This window comes from Numida meleagris, chromosome 16, assembly GCF_002078875.1.
Source record: "Numida meleagris isolate 19003 breed g44 Domestic line chromosome 16, NumMel1.0, whole genome shotgun sequence".
NCBI lineage: Eukaryota > Metazoa > Chordata > Aves > Galliformes > Numididae > Numida > Numida meleagris.
Genome location: NC_034424.1, coordinates 3,226,607 through 3,239,142, shown reverse-complemented (window position 1 = coordinate 3,239,142; position 12,536 = coordinate 3,226,607). Strand labels below are relative to the sequence as shown.

Sequence of the window (12,536 nt, the reverse complement as noted above, 5' to 3'; positions counted from 1 at the left end):
TCCAACCTGAACCTTAACGCCCATTCAATCCCACCCCTTGCCATGGGCTGGGTGCCAGCACAGGCCAGCTGAAGAGCAGGGAGCAGCGTGCCCTGGCTGGCCCATTGTCCAGGTGCTTTGCCAGGGGGTGGGATGTGCCACGTGGTCACCCAGCAGCCCAGGGCACGGAATGCTGGAAGAACCCCACTAGATGTCCCATTAGGGCAGCACCAACTCGAGATGTGCCGGCCCCTCCTTTAAAAGCTTTGCCGCTGATCCTTAGCTCAAGTGGCTTTTTCCCCTCCGCTTTATAATCTGGCTGGAACGCAATTCACTGAGCAGGTCTCAGCGAGCCGAGCGGGAGGAGCACGTGTGCATCACTCTGCAGGGAAAGGGATGGGGCTGGGGAGCTGCGAGCCTTTGTGTTTCTCAGCCATTTGCTCAGTCTGCCTGCGTTAGGGAAACGCGAGACCTAATGCATTTTAAAATCTTCCCTCTCTGAGGGCAGGCCCCGGGTGAGCAGGTCAGCCCAGCTAGGTGAGCCGTTTAGAGCGCATTAAAATCACAATTTATGCAATCTGCACTCGAGTGTTAGAAAGAGCCAGCAATCAGGTGCTTAATAAAATCACCTCCAGCCCTCCTCTTTCGGCTCGCTGGAAAATAAATGCCTTTTTTACACGATAAAAAATGGATTAGGAGTCGTTTGGAATTGTTATCCTGGCGAGATGCGGGGCGCGGGGCACGCAGGCGTGTGCGGTGCCAATGGGGCAGCGCTGGAAGGAGAGCGCGTGTCTGAGCGATGCTGAAGGGCTGGTGGGCAGCTCTGCTCCTTTTTGTTTCCGTTCCCGAATGGAGCAGCAAAACAAAATTCAGCGTGGCTTGAAAAAAAAAATAAAATTGTATGGAAATGTGACTTTTTTCTGACTCTTTCTTTTAATGTGGAAGAGTCAGAGATTTTAAAGTTATGGCTCCCACAGCAACTGTAACTCTCATCTCTTGTACCTCTGCGATGCTTTGCAGGACTGTGTGTGCTATTAGATTTATGCCCGATGTGCTTATGTACAGCATAGCAAGCAGCGTGCAAAGATGCATGGGCTGGCAGAGCGATGCTGCAGGAACACTGGCGCCAGATCCTGCACTGACCTGCACTGCAGAATCATGGCCTCAACTTGTGCCAGGGGAGATTTAGGCTGGACATTAGGAAGTACTGCTTTTCTGAAAGAGTGGTCAGGCGCTGGAATGGGCTGCCCAGGGAGGTGGTGGAGTCACTTTCCCTGGAGGTGTTCAAGAAACGTTTAGATCTAGCGTTGAGAGACATGGTTTAGTGGGGTTATTGGTGGTAGGTGGATGGTTGGACTGGATGATCTTGTAGGTCTTTTCCAACCTAGCTAATTCTATGATTCTATGATTCTATGATCATAGAGTCACTGGGGTTGGAAAAGACCTTTGAGATCATCCAGTCCAGCTGTCCAGTATTACCAATACACCACCAATATTGCCCATGCCCAATGACCATGCCTCCAGGGGCGGTGACCCCACCACTCCCTGTGCAGCCCGTGCCAGTGCATCACCACTCCTTCTGAGGAGAAATGTTTCCTAATATCCAACCTGAACCTCCCCTGGCACCAGCGGGACAGGGCCTTTCTGATCCCAGGCTGTGCTGCAAGCACTGAGTGTGGGGGGGGTGGGGGTCCTGGGGGAGCGTGAGCCTCTGCCTGGTGGAATGATGTTCACAGGGTTTCCATCCCGCAGTTCGCCATCACTTTGAGTTAAATTAATTAGAAATCTGTTAGTTCAAATTACAGCTCGGCAAAAACCTGATGCAAATGTTTGCTGCACCTGCTCCTCGAAGCTGCTTTATTACAGCCTTGGGCTAGGAGAGGTTTGGGCATCCAGGTGCGAGGTTGGTCCTTGCTGCAGCATCCTCCCTGCTTCGGTGCATCTGCATTGAGCTGGAGGGGGGCAGAAGGCCTGGAAGAGAGGTGAAGTGCTGGAGGGCTGCATAACTCGTGGTGAAACATAGGAAGGACATAGTCAGAGGGCTATAGAATCATAGAATGGCTTGGGTTTGAAGGGACCCCAAGGATCATCAAGTTCCAAGCCCCTGCCACAGGCAGGGCCACCAACCTCCAGATCTGGTACTAGACCAGGTTCCCCAGGGCCCCATCCAACCTGGTCACCTCCAGGGATGGATCAAAGGACCAGAAGGGGCTGAGGGGTCTTCTTGGACCTCAGGACTTCCCTGAAGCCTTTTATTTCTCATTGGAGTAAAGCTTAACTTTTCTGAAAGCATCCAGCCTTGGTATTAAAAAAAAAAAAAAAATTAAAATAAAAATTGACAGTGATGGATAATCCACTGCAACCCGTGGTAAATTGTTCTAGTGTTTAATTACCTTTGCTGCCAGGAAGGGAAGAAAGGAAAGGCTATGGTGTGGAGAGCTCTGAAGGACTGCATGGCCATCACTTGGCTCACAGCACAGCCCCTGTGTGGGGACAAGGGTTGGTCTGGAGGAGCACCTGGAGGGACTCTCACTGTCGAAGGGTTGCTTGGCACCGTGGGCAGGAGCCAAGGAGGAGCTCATTGCCCTGCAGTCAGCAGCTCTGCAGCCTGCGTCGTTTATAAAAGCAGGACCAGGGAGAGGTGGAGTCACCATCCCTGGAGGTGTTCAGGAACTGTGGAGCTGTGGCACTGAGGGATGTGGTCAGTGGACGTGGTGTGGCTGGGCTAGATGATCTTAGAGATCCGTTCCAACCTTAATGACTGTATGACTCAGCAGGGTCTGCAGGGGGCTTCCCCCAGCAGCTTCCCTTTGGTGCTTACCATAGAAATCCCACTTTGCTGCTGCTTCCCAGCTCCAGCTGAGCCTTGTTCCCGTGCCACGTTGGACCCCGAAGTTTTGCAGTGCTGCACGCGCCCTGTCCTCTCTCGTGCCACATCCTTGGCAGGACCAACCCCGTTCCCCTCTTTGCTGCGCTCCCACCAGCAGGGCCGTGCACCTGGGACGCATCCATGTCCCCACAGTGTCCGGGGGGCACGGCTGCAGCCAGCCCGGGGCTCTCGGGAGAGCGATGGAGAGGAAGGACATTACGCGGGAGAATATGCATGTTCACAGCTCACAGGATTAAAGGCCCATGTTCTTATCACTGCAGAACAGAGTATTATAAATCCAGCCTTAGCATACCAAATCCCCTCGCGGCTCGGCCATTGTTTGGGAATATTAAAAAGCTCTGAGACAGAAATAATCAGTTTCCGAATGACACATTGTCAAATAAAACATTTCTCATATTATCCCTTCCTTCCCCTTTCTCTCTCCCGCTCCCTCAGTTGGATAATTTAACATGAAAAATAGATTAAAATGAGGCTGGCGTGAATGCCTCCTAAGTTTGACATTTTTTTTTTTTCCCCAGGAAGCTCTCCCTGCGTGCGCACGGCGCTCCGACAAGGGGCTGTGATGTGGGGTCAGGGGCGTGGGGAGCGTGTGACACTGAGCTGCAGCTGAGCGCCAGGGATCGGCACAGCCCTTGGGCACACGGAGCTGACCCGGAGCCACCCGGTGTGCAGCAAAGCTGTGAGGCTGAGTGTGGGGCAGCAAGCGGTGGGGCAGAGCCCCGCTCCGTGCCACGCGCCGGCTAGTTGGGAAAGTCAAGCTGAGCAATGTCATCCCGAATCCTCCAACTAGGCTCTCATTAGCATCGATTAGGGGAGAGATGAGGAGGCAGAGTGCAGAGCAGCAGGCTCCTGCAGTGCTGCCCACTCCGCACCCTGCCCCACGGTGCCGCCACCAGCTCCGTCCCCGTGCGTCCCCTGAGTTCCGTCCCCGGCGAACTCACTTCCCACGCCGCCTCTTTACAGATGATCCTCTTTCCGCACGGCGCAGTGCTTTGTATTGTGCGCAGGAGAAATGTTTGCACGTCTTCACGCTGCTCTTGCGTGCTCGGTAAAGTTCCCAGCGATGGCATTCTTTGTGCCAAACAGATGCCTGCCCTGCCCCGGCTGCTACATGTCACGCTGCAAAGCGCCGATTGCTCACACCGCTCCTGATTTACATGCCCTGCTTTGCTCGTCTGCCACGGGGTAAAATTGCTTTGGAGCTGCAGAGAGATGGAAGGGCCCAAGGCGAGCAAACACACATTTCCTGCCATGTGTGTCAGCCTCCATAGCAGGCAGAGGTAGGGCTGCCCCATGAGTGGGGAGGTCGCTTCCATGGAGACAATGGTATGAGGGAAGTTTGTGCTTTTTGGTAACAGTGTGTGATTTTGGTCATGGAATCATACGATTCTATATAGGTTGGAAAAGACCTGTAAGATCCCCAAGTCCAGCCCCAACCCACTGTGCCCACTGACCATGTCCCTCAGTGCCACATCTCCATGTGTGTTGAACACCTCCAGGGACAGTGACCCCACCACCTCCCTGGGCAGCTTGTTCCAATACCTGACCACTCTTTCTGAGAAGAAATTTTTCCTAATATCCAGCCTGAACTTCCCCAGTTTTCTTGTCCTTCTCTGGATGCGCTCCAGGGCCTCAGTGTCCTTCTTGTAGTGAGGGGCCCAAAACTGAACACAGCACTTGAGATCTGGCCCCACCAGTCCCAGTACAGAGGGATGATCTCCTCCCTGTCCTGCTCGCTGCACTATTGCTGACGCAAGCCATGATGCCATTGGCCTTCATGGCCACCTGGGCTCACTGCTGGCTCATGAAATTAGGAGGTGTGGGAAGAGAGAGCTTGGCAGTGAAGGTTGTGGTCTGAGATTGTGGTGTGCCCCTGCATGTAACCACAGCAGTTCACCCAAAAGGTTGACATGGTGATGTGCTCTGCTGCAAGAGTGACTCTGGCGATGCTCCCTAAACATGTGAGCAAGAGGGAAGTCTTTAAATAATTCTGCCACAATTGATGGGATCAGAGTTGTTCTGGAGAGCTGAGGATTTGGGTGCAGGATGCGGCTGTGGGATGCTCCTCAGAGCAGGAGCAGCCAGAGGAGCCATGCAGGGGCCCTGCTCCATGGCCTGCCACTGCAGCTGGGTGGCCTCATCCTGCACCTTCCAGGGGAGAAGGAGGGCTGGCACTGGGAACGATGAGTGGCTTTGGTTCTCTGTGCCCTGGAGGGAGGCAGTTGCGTGGTGCCATTTGGTTCATGGTCTTTTGTTCAAAATGCTGTGTCTCTGCAGAGAGTTTATGGCTCCCATGTTGGTTGCTGGGCTGTTTTTATGAGTTTTTTGTCTCCTAAGCAGTGGGATGCAGATGGAAGATCCTTTCCCATCTCCTTGTGCAGGGCAGATGGGCCTGGTACCCGTGCACGTTGCCTTATAGGAGCAAAGGGGTGAGGATAAAAAAGGTCCAGGAGGAGTGGGCAGAGCTGAGCTGGGGGTGTCCCTGGGGTGCTGAGAGCCCCTTGCAGCACCCTGACCATTATCTTCCACCCCAGGAGCGGGGTTTATGGAGCACAGGGAGGGCCGCACTGGGGGTCCCTTCCAACGCCTTCGATTCTGTGATTAAAGGATTTTGTGTAAGAGGAGGACGAGCGCTGGTGGGTGCCGCTCCTCGCCCGTCCCCACGCCTCCTGACGTGTCCCTTTGCTGTCCCGCAGGGTGGGCTGATCGCGCTGCTCCTGCTCCTCTTGGTCTTCACGGTGGCCCTGTACGCCCAGCGGCGCTGGCACAAGCGTCGCCGCATCCCGCAGAAGAGCGCCAGCACCGAGGCCACCCACGAGATCCACTACATCCCCTCGGTGCTGCTGGGCCCCCAGGCCCGAGAGAGCTTCCGCAACTCGCGCCTGCAGGCCCACAACTCGGTCATCGGCGTGCCCATCCGCGAGACCCCCATCCTGGATGACTACGAGGACGAGGAGGAGGAGGAGACGCCGCAGCGGGCGGAGCCCAGCACCAGGGAGGACGAGTTCGGCAGCCAGGTGACGCGGACGCTGGAGAGCTTGGGCCGGGCCGGGGAGGAGAAGCCCGACTACGAGAAGAAAGGTTTGTGGCTGTTCTGCCCGGTCTTCCCCTCGCCCTGTGCCCTCAGGTGTCTGAGCTGCGTGGGGCCTCCCTGAGGAGGGGGGGTCCTGGATCAGCTGCTTTGTCCCCAGCTTTCACCTTCCAGCTGATTCCATAGAACCATGGAATGGTTGGGCTGGGAGGGAGCTTACAGCCTCCCCAGCCCTACCCCTGCCGTGGGCTGGCTGCCCCAGCAGCTCAGGCTGAGCAGGGCCCCATCCACAGCCATGGGCACTCCCAGTTCTGGGCAGCAGTGCCGAGGCCTCACCACCCTCTGAGTACAATGTTTTCTCGTGACGTCTCACCGAAATCTGCCCTCTTCTAGGTTAAAGCCATTCCCCCTTATCCTATCACTATCTGCCCACATCAAATGTTGTTCTCTCTCCTGTTTATAAGCTCCCTTCATGTACTGGAAGGCTGCGGTGAGGTCTCCCTGGAGCCTTCTCTTCTCCAGACTGAACAATCCCCACATCTGGGTCTGCCCCAGCCCCATTGCAGCACCTTGTGCTTGGCCTTGTTGAGCCTCACTAGGTTCACGTGGGCTCACCTTCCAGGCTGCCCGTGTCCCTGTGGATGGCATCCCTTCCTTCTTTTGTATCAACTATTGTACACCACTCAGCTTGGTGACATCAGCAAACTTGCTGAAGGTGCCCTTGATCCCTCTGCGTGTGTCACTGATGTTGTGACTTCTGGAAGTGCCCAGAAATGAGGAGTTGGCTCAGGAGCAGGAGAAGCATTTCCCCACCAAGGGGAGTTGCTCTTTTGCCACGGGCAGCACTGTCGGTCCCACTGCTCCCGCAGTGCTGATGAGCCCTTGTTCCTATTCAGTCTGTGCCCCAGGCTCCTGAGCAGGTTGGGGATGCTGGGATCCCTGCTGACTTCTTGCTATAGGTGAGCGCTGGCACATGGGCATCAATCAGCCCGGGCTTTATTCTCTAGGTGGCAGAAATGCTCGTTGCCTCGCTGTCAGGTAGTGCATCAATTCCAGCACAGAACACATCAGTGGGGCCCCGCTGAGCAGTGCTGCTCCTCAGAGAGCCATTCCACAACGTTATGTTTTCCAGGGGCACCAAAACATTCTCTGTGTTTTATTCCACAAGCCATCAGACAACGATCCTGGAGTTCCTAGGGTGCTGGGATGTGTCAGAGCTCAGGTCCCTTCGGGTTTCCCCCCGGGTGAGGCGGTGTGCTGCTGGGGCTGGGTGCAGCAGGACAGACAGACGGGGCCGTGTGCCACGGGCTCCTCCTGCCTGGGGAAGAGCAGCACTTTCCCCAGCGTGTCTGGGCTAATGCACATTTGATTGCCTGCTTTTTTAAAGCCTGTCTCTGGGAAAGTGTATCGCCCGCCTCTGCTTATTGAAATATCATTAGAAGCAGTTTAATGTAGTTAACCTGCAACGCGGTGAAATGCGTCGGAATAAACAAAAGCGGAGCGTGTTGGTGCTAATTGCTGAGCGACTGCAGCAGGAGCGGGGACCGGCGTGGGGAGGGGAGGGGGCTCTGCTCTCTGCTCACAGCGTGCATCCATCCTCAGGAGCACATCCCACTCCTGTGCTGTCCCCATTGGGTGGCAGGGATGGGGACAGGGACCCCAGAGCTTGGCTCCTGGAAAGCGGCTCCGCACCCATGGCTTTGGAAGCTGCTCCCTGCAGCCACAAAGTGCTATTTCCCCCTTCCTCTTCCAGGCAGAGCTGTTACAGCACTGGTGGTTATCACTGCTGCAGTAACCCAGGGGTCCTCCTGCCGTCCCCGTGCACTGCTCGGAGCATCCCTGTTGATGTCCTCCTCTGTGGCTCTCGCCGGCTCCTGGGGTTAAGAGATGCTTCCCCAACCCTGTGCACGGTGAGAGCGAACAAATGAAGGCCTTCATGTACTGTAACTGAGCTGCCTCTTTCATTCTTTCATATTCTCTTCTTTGTTTTGCTTTTCTATAAATTATTTAGAATTGTGTGAGTGGGGGAGACAGCAGTAACTGCATTTCAGTGCTCTTCAAAACATAATAGTAAACAAGATCTAGGGCAGAATATTAAACCATCTCAGAGCTTCAGAAAGTGGCAATAAAGTAATCCTTGTGCTGTCTGCAGAAGCCCCAATCCAGGGCTGCGTGCTGGGACAGGCTGCCCGAGGTCTGCTGCTGTCCACGTGGTGCCGAATTCTCCCACTGGGACACTGTCATGCATTACACCTGGACTCGAGGCCTTGTTTGTGATCTGATCCCTCAAAATCGTGCTGGTTCACCACGTGACGCCTTCCCCTCTCTGATGGGGCTTTGCTTTGCTGCAATGTGTGCTGCTCGCTCCTCTGCTATCCCTGTCCAGAGCCTGGGTCATCCAGGGCGTGGGATTCCTAGGCCAGAAACCAGGCGGAGGAGGAAATATTTCACTCAGAGGACGGTGAGGCCCCGGCACTGCTGCCCAGAGCAGTTGGGTGCCCCATCCCTGGAGGTGCCCAACGCCGTGGATGGGCCCTGGGCAGCCTGAGCTGGGGGGGGCAGGCAGCCCACAGCAGGGGTTGGGACTGGATGGTCTGTAAGTTCTCTTCCAACCCAACCACTCTGTGGTGCTATTCTTGTGCTTTGCACTCAGCCCTCCAGCTGCATTGCACGTGCCTGGGAGCTGCAGAGATTCGGGACGTGCCAGACGTGCCGTGGTTGTGCTGCCTGCCTGCGGGCAGCGGGTGCTGTTGGGCTTCCCTGGGGATGCGCAGGTGGGATGTAGCAGATACCACGTATCCAGCGATTCCCAGGGGGAAATCAGGGCTGCTGAGGCACGGTTTCACAGGTGGCTTTGAGATGGATATGGCAAGGGAATCCCAGCTGGGGCTTGGCCCCGGGCTGCGTGCGGGTGGGCGCAGCAGGTTCGGCTGCGGAGCTGTGCCTGTGAGCCTGGCAGTGCCCAAGGGAGAAGCTGCGTGTGGTGCATAACGTGGTGATAAGACATCAGCTGGGACTTGTCAGCAGGCTCCAAATGCTATCATTGCTGGGGCTGTCACCAAAGACTCTTTCAAGTGTCAGTTCCCGACGTTAATTACCGGGGATGGCAAACGCAATGAAGATGGAGTGCTTCGGCTCGCCCTCACCTGCCTGTGCCGCTCACTTCCCCCACGTGCCGGGCAGTGATTGATTTGCAGGTGCTGGTGCTTTCCACCCGTTGGGATTCCTGCACGCTGTGAGCTGTGGGCTCAGTTGCCCTTGCCACGAGGAGAAGTGTTTTGCTCCCATCTGTTGCACGGACAACTCCGTGATGGTACGGCCCCGCTGAGTGGGTGGGGAGCAGCCACTGGATCTGCAGCACAAATATCTGCTGTGCCACGTGTGGCTGAACCGAGCGCGAATGGGCAGAACCCAGTGTCCCCCCGCCTGCTCAGGCAATGCGCTGCAGCTGGCGTGGTGCAAACAAACACGGGAGCAGTGTGCTGAATAATGACATCTAGCAACAAGCGCGTCTGAGTGATAAAGTTAATGAAATTACAGGTTCTGACCTGACACCAGGCTCTGCAGCGGGTTGATAAACAGCAGGGCAAAGATGAGATGTTTATTTCTCCCCAGCTGCAGCCTGTAATCTGGATGCACCGCGCGGGGACATTAACGTTATTGCTGTTATGCAAAATCATTTTTGATTTGGGGAAAAAAAAAAAAAAAAGTAGAAAGAAAAATCCCCCAACTCCCTAGAAAATGGAAAACCGACAAAATTAGAATTGCAGTAGGAGCACAAACTGACCTCATGGCATCGCACAGAGCCCAGATGAATTTAGTCAGAAGAAAAATCTAAGGCAGTTTAGGAAGAAGAAGAGTAGGGTTTTTTTTTTTATTAACATATTAAAATGAGAGAGAGAGAGAGAGGAGGCTATAGGCAGCTGTAATTAGCCAAAAGGAGGCCTGTGTGCTGGCACGGACAGGGAGCTGTGTGGTCTCCCTGCAGTTTTGGGGTTGTCTGTGGCAATTTGGGGTTGGAAATAGGTGATCTTTGAGGTCCTTTCCAACCCAAGCCATTCTATGATTCTCGGAATTAGAAAATCTCCTTGGGTTTGTGCCTCGTGGATGTGTCCAAATCAGCCCCATGTGGATGAAGTACTCTGCAGTGAATGGCAGTGAATGAATGTGGATAGAGCCCAGCAAGTGTGGCTGTGGGGTTGTCCTGGGTTCCCTGGGACCTCCATGGAGAGGGAAGCCAGTGGTGGGCCATGGAGAGGAGACCTTGCCCTACCAGGATCAGGGGCAGTGAGAACCCAAGATCCTGCCTAGTGAAAACTGGGCAGTGCTGGCTGCCGTCAGTGCCAATGCTCAATGCCGTGGTGGTTCAGAGGTGTGGTCATGACACCATCCTGAACCTACAGCTCCTGGGCTTTCTTTTAACCTGCTGCAGAAACATGGTAGATCTCTGAAGTTTCTCTTCCTTAATCCATGGAGACCCAATCCGAGTGTTGAGTCCATTGTGAGTGCTGTAAGGTCTTGGAGATGAATTCAAAGACAGGGACTGAGCTGGAGGTGATACCCGGTGATGGGCAGGACCAGGACATTGTCCTCCATGGTGCACATTGCCCCGTGGTGCCCACCCCACTGCCATTGGGCTGAGAGCTGGAGGTTTGCTCCTGCAGGCAGCTGTAGGGCCCCCGCGAGTCATGGCACTACCAGAGGCTTCCTGAGCCCTTAGTAAATAAAATGATGGCTTATCATTAGCTGGAGCTGGGAACAAAATGGGACAGTACGTCAGGCTGGCATCTGATTTGTCTTGGGGCTCAGTCTTCTTTTCAATGACCTAATGGGATCGTGACCCTCTCTGTATTTGATCAGCTTTTCCCAGATCTAATCCCCGCCAGCTCCTTGCGTAATTTGCGGAGACCTTTGAAAAATGTGTATTCACGCAGCCTGCGTGGCCACGGTGCAAAGGGTTTTCTGCATTCTGCTCATTCCTGGCTGCAAAAAAACCCACTGCAAATTCTAGTTCTGAAAAACGCAAAAGATATGGGACCCAACAGGGTAGGAAATGGGTACCAGTTAAGGAGGGCGTTTTGGCACGTGCTTAGCCAGCATCTCCAGTTATCGGAGCAATTAAGCATGTCTTTAAGTGCAGTGTGCTTAATTCTGACTGATTTGAGTGGTATTGCTGAAGAGAAATGGAGAGAATGGGGGCCCCAGTTGCAGAGATGGCAACGGGTGCACCATTGGATTTTTTGACTTATTAGTGATGCCAGCTGTGTCTTAATGCTAATTTTGAAAATGTATGTACCTGCCAGGGAAAAGCTTTGCTTTTCCAGAGAGATAAACATAGTCGTAATTAATGGATTAATTGCCTTTTGAACCCTAAGGATGGCTGCCAGGCTGGAGTTCCAGGTTGTTGTGATCACCCTGTCACTGGGATTGGATCAGCCTCGGAGATGGGTTCTTCCCACCAGGGCTCACCTCAAAGGGAGCCGGGTGGCTCCGTACCCACAGCGTGCCTGTGCCCTAGGGATGGGACAGCTCTATGATGGAAGGCTCCCAGGATGGGTTTCCTGACACAACGTTGTTTTTCCACCCCTCCCTCTGCTGTCGCTGTATCCCACTGACTGATTTTATGAGACAGGGGAGGGAAGAAGCAGATGGAAAATCAGCTTCTGATGGCGCCGTGGGGAACGAAAGAGGAAAAGGGGTGTTTTAATATTCCAGCACTTTGCTGAGCATCCCAGGGGGGTGGTGGCTTCGTGACGTCCCACTGCTGCATCGCGGCGTTGTGACATCCCAAACCCGCAGCAACCAAGTGCAAAGGGGAGGGCCCTTTGGGATCCCCTCTACTGGCCAAAGCTGGGTGACTCGTGGTCCCCCCAGGTCTTCAGCTTGGGGTTTTGTTGGTTTTGTGGGGCTGTCTCAGCCCCCCAGTGCTGCTGGAGATGTCGTGACAGCTTTGTGTGCAGGAGCCCTGAATTCCCCAGGTGTCCAAAGTGCTTTTCATCCAGGCGAAATCAGCAGCGCGCAGGAGATGAGCTGTGAAGTTCTGGCTGTCCAAGGAAAACAAGCCATCAGGAACTATATTTCTATAAATGCCAGGCTCGCGTTGTTCATCACTTTATGCATAACTATGAATGTTTGATAACGTGCTGCATTATTAAAGACATAGCTGGGTTGTAGGCCAGTTGTTGACCAGGATTAGTTTGGAGAAGATTTTTTTTTTCCTTTGCCTGATGGAAAACATAAAAAGTAATGGGCCTGCCCCGTGGTGCGCTGCGTCTTTGCGCTGCTGGGAGCTGGGATCTGTCCCCAGTGCTGTCCTTCCATCTGTGACACCGTGTTGGCATGGAAAAACCTGTCCTCAGCTCCTGAGGTCAGAGTGAACTGCAAGGAGGGAGGAAAACATGCAGTGTCTGCATTTCTGATGGAAATGAGTGGGAGCTGGGGGGCTCTCAGGCAGCCCCTGGGACACGTCACTTGGTTCTTGTCACCTGCATTGGGAGCAATGGGTTTGCTCAGCCACCGGGGCTGAGTATGTGGCTCTGGGTGCTTTGTCACCTTGGTGTTGAGAATCATAGAATGGTTTGGGTTGGAAGGGACCTCAAAGATCATCTAGTTCCAAGCCTGCTGCTGTGGGCAGGA

At 54.4% G+C, this 12,536-nt stretch overlaps 1 protein-coding gene across 1 annotated transcript in view; it reads left to right on the top strand.

The window, feature by feature from the left end:
* Window positions 1-12,536, top strand: part of ASTN2 (astrotactin 2) — a gene marked incomplete at its 5' end in the record, with an annotated part of 265,286 nt that overhangs the window by 52,716 nt on the left and 200,034 nt on the right. Inside the window, one exon of the mRNA XM_021414154.1 lies at window positions 5,566-5,950. Coding sequence (XP_021269829.1) covers window positions 5,566-5,950 — 385 coding nt within the window. The remainder of the gene's footprint in view (window positions 1-5,565; window positions 5,951-12,536) is intronic.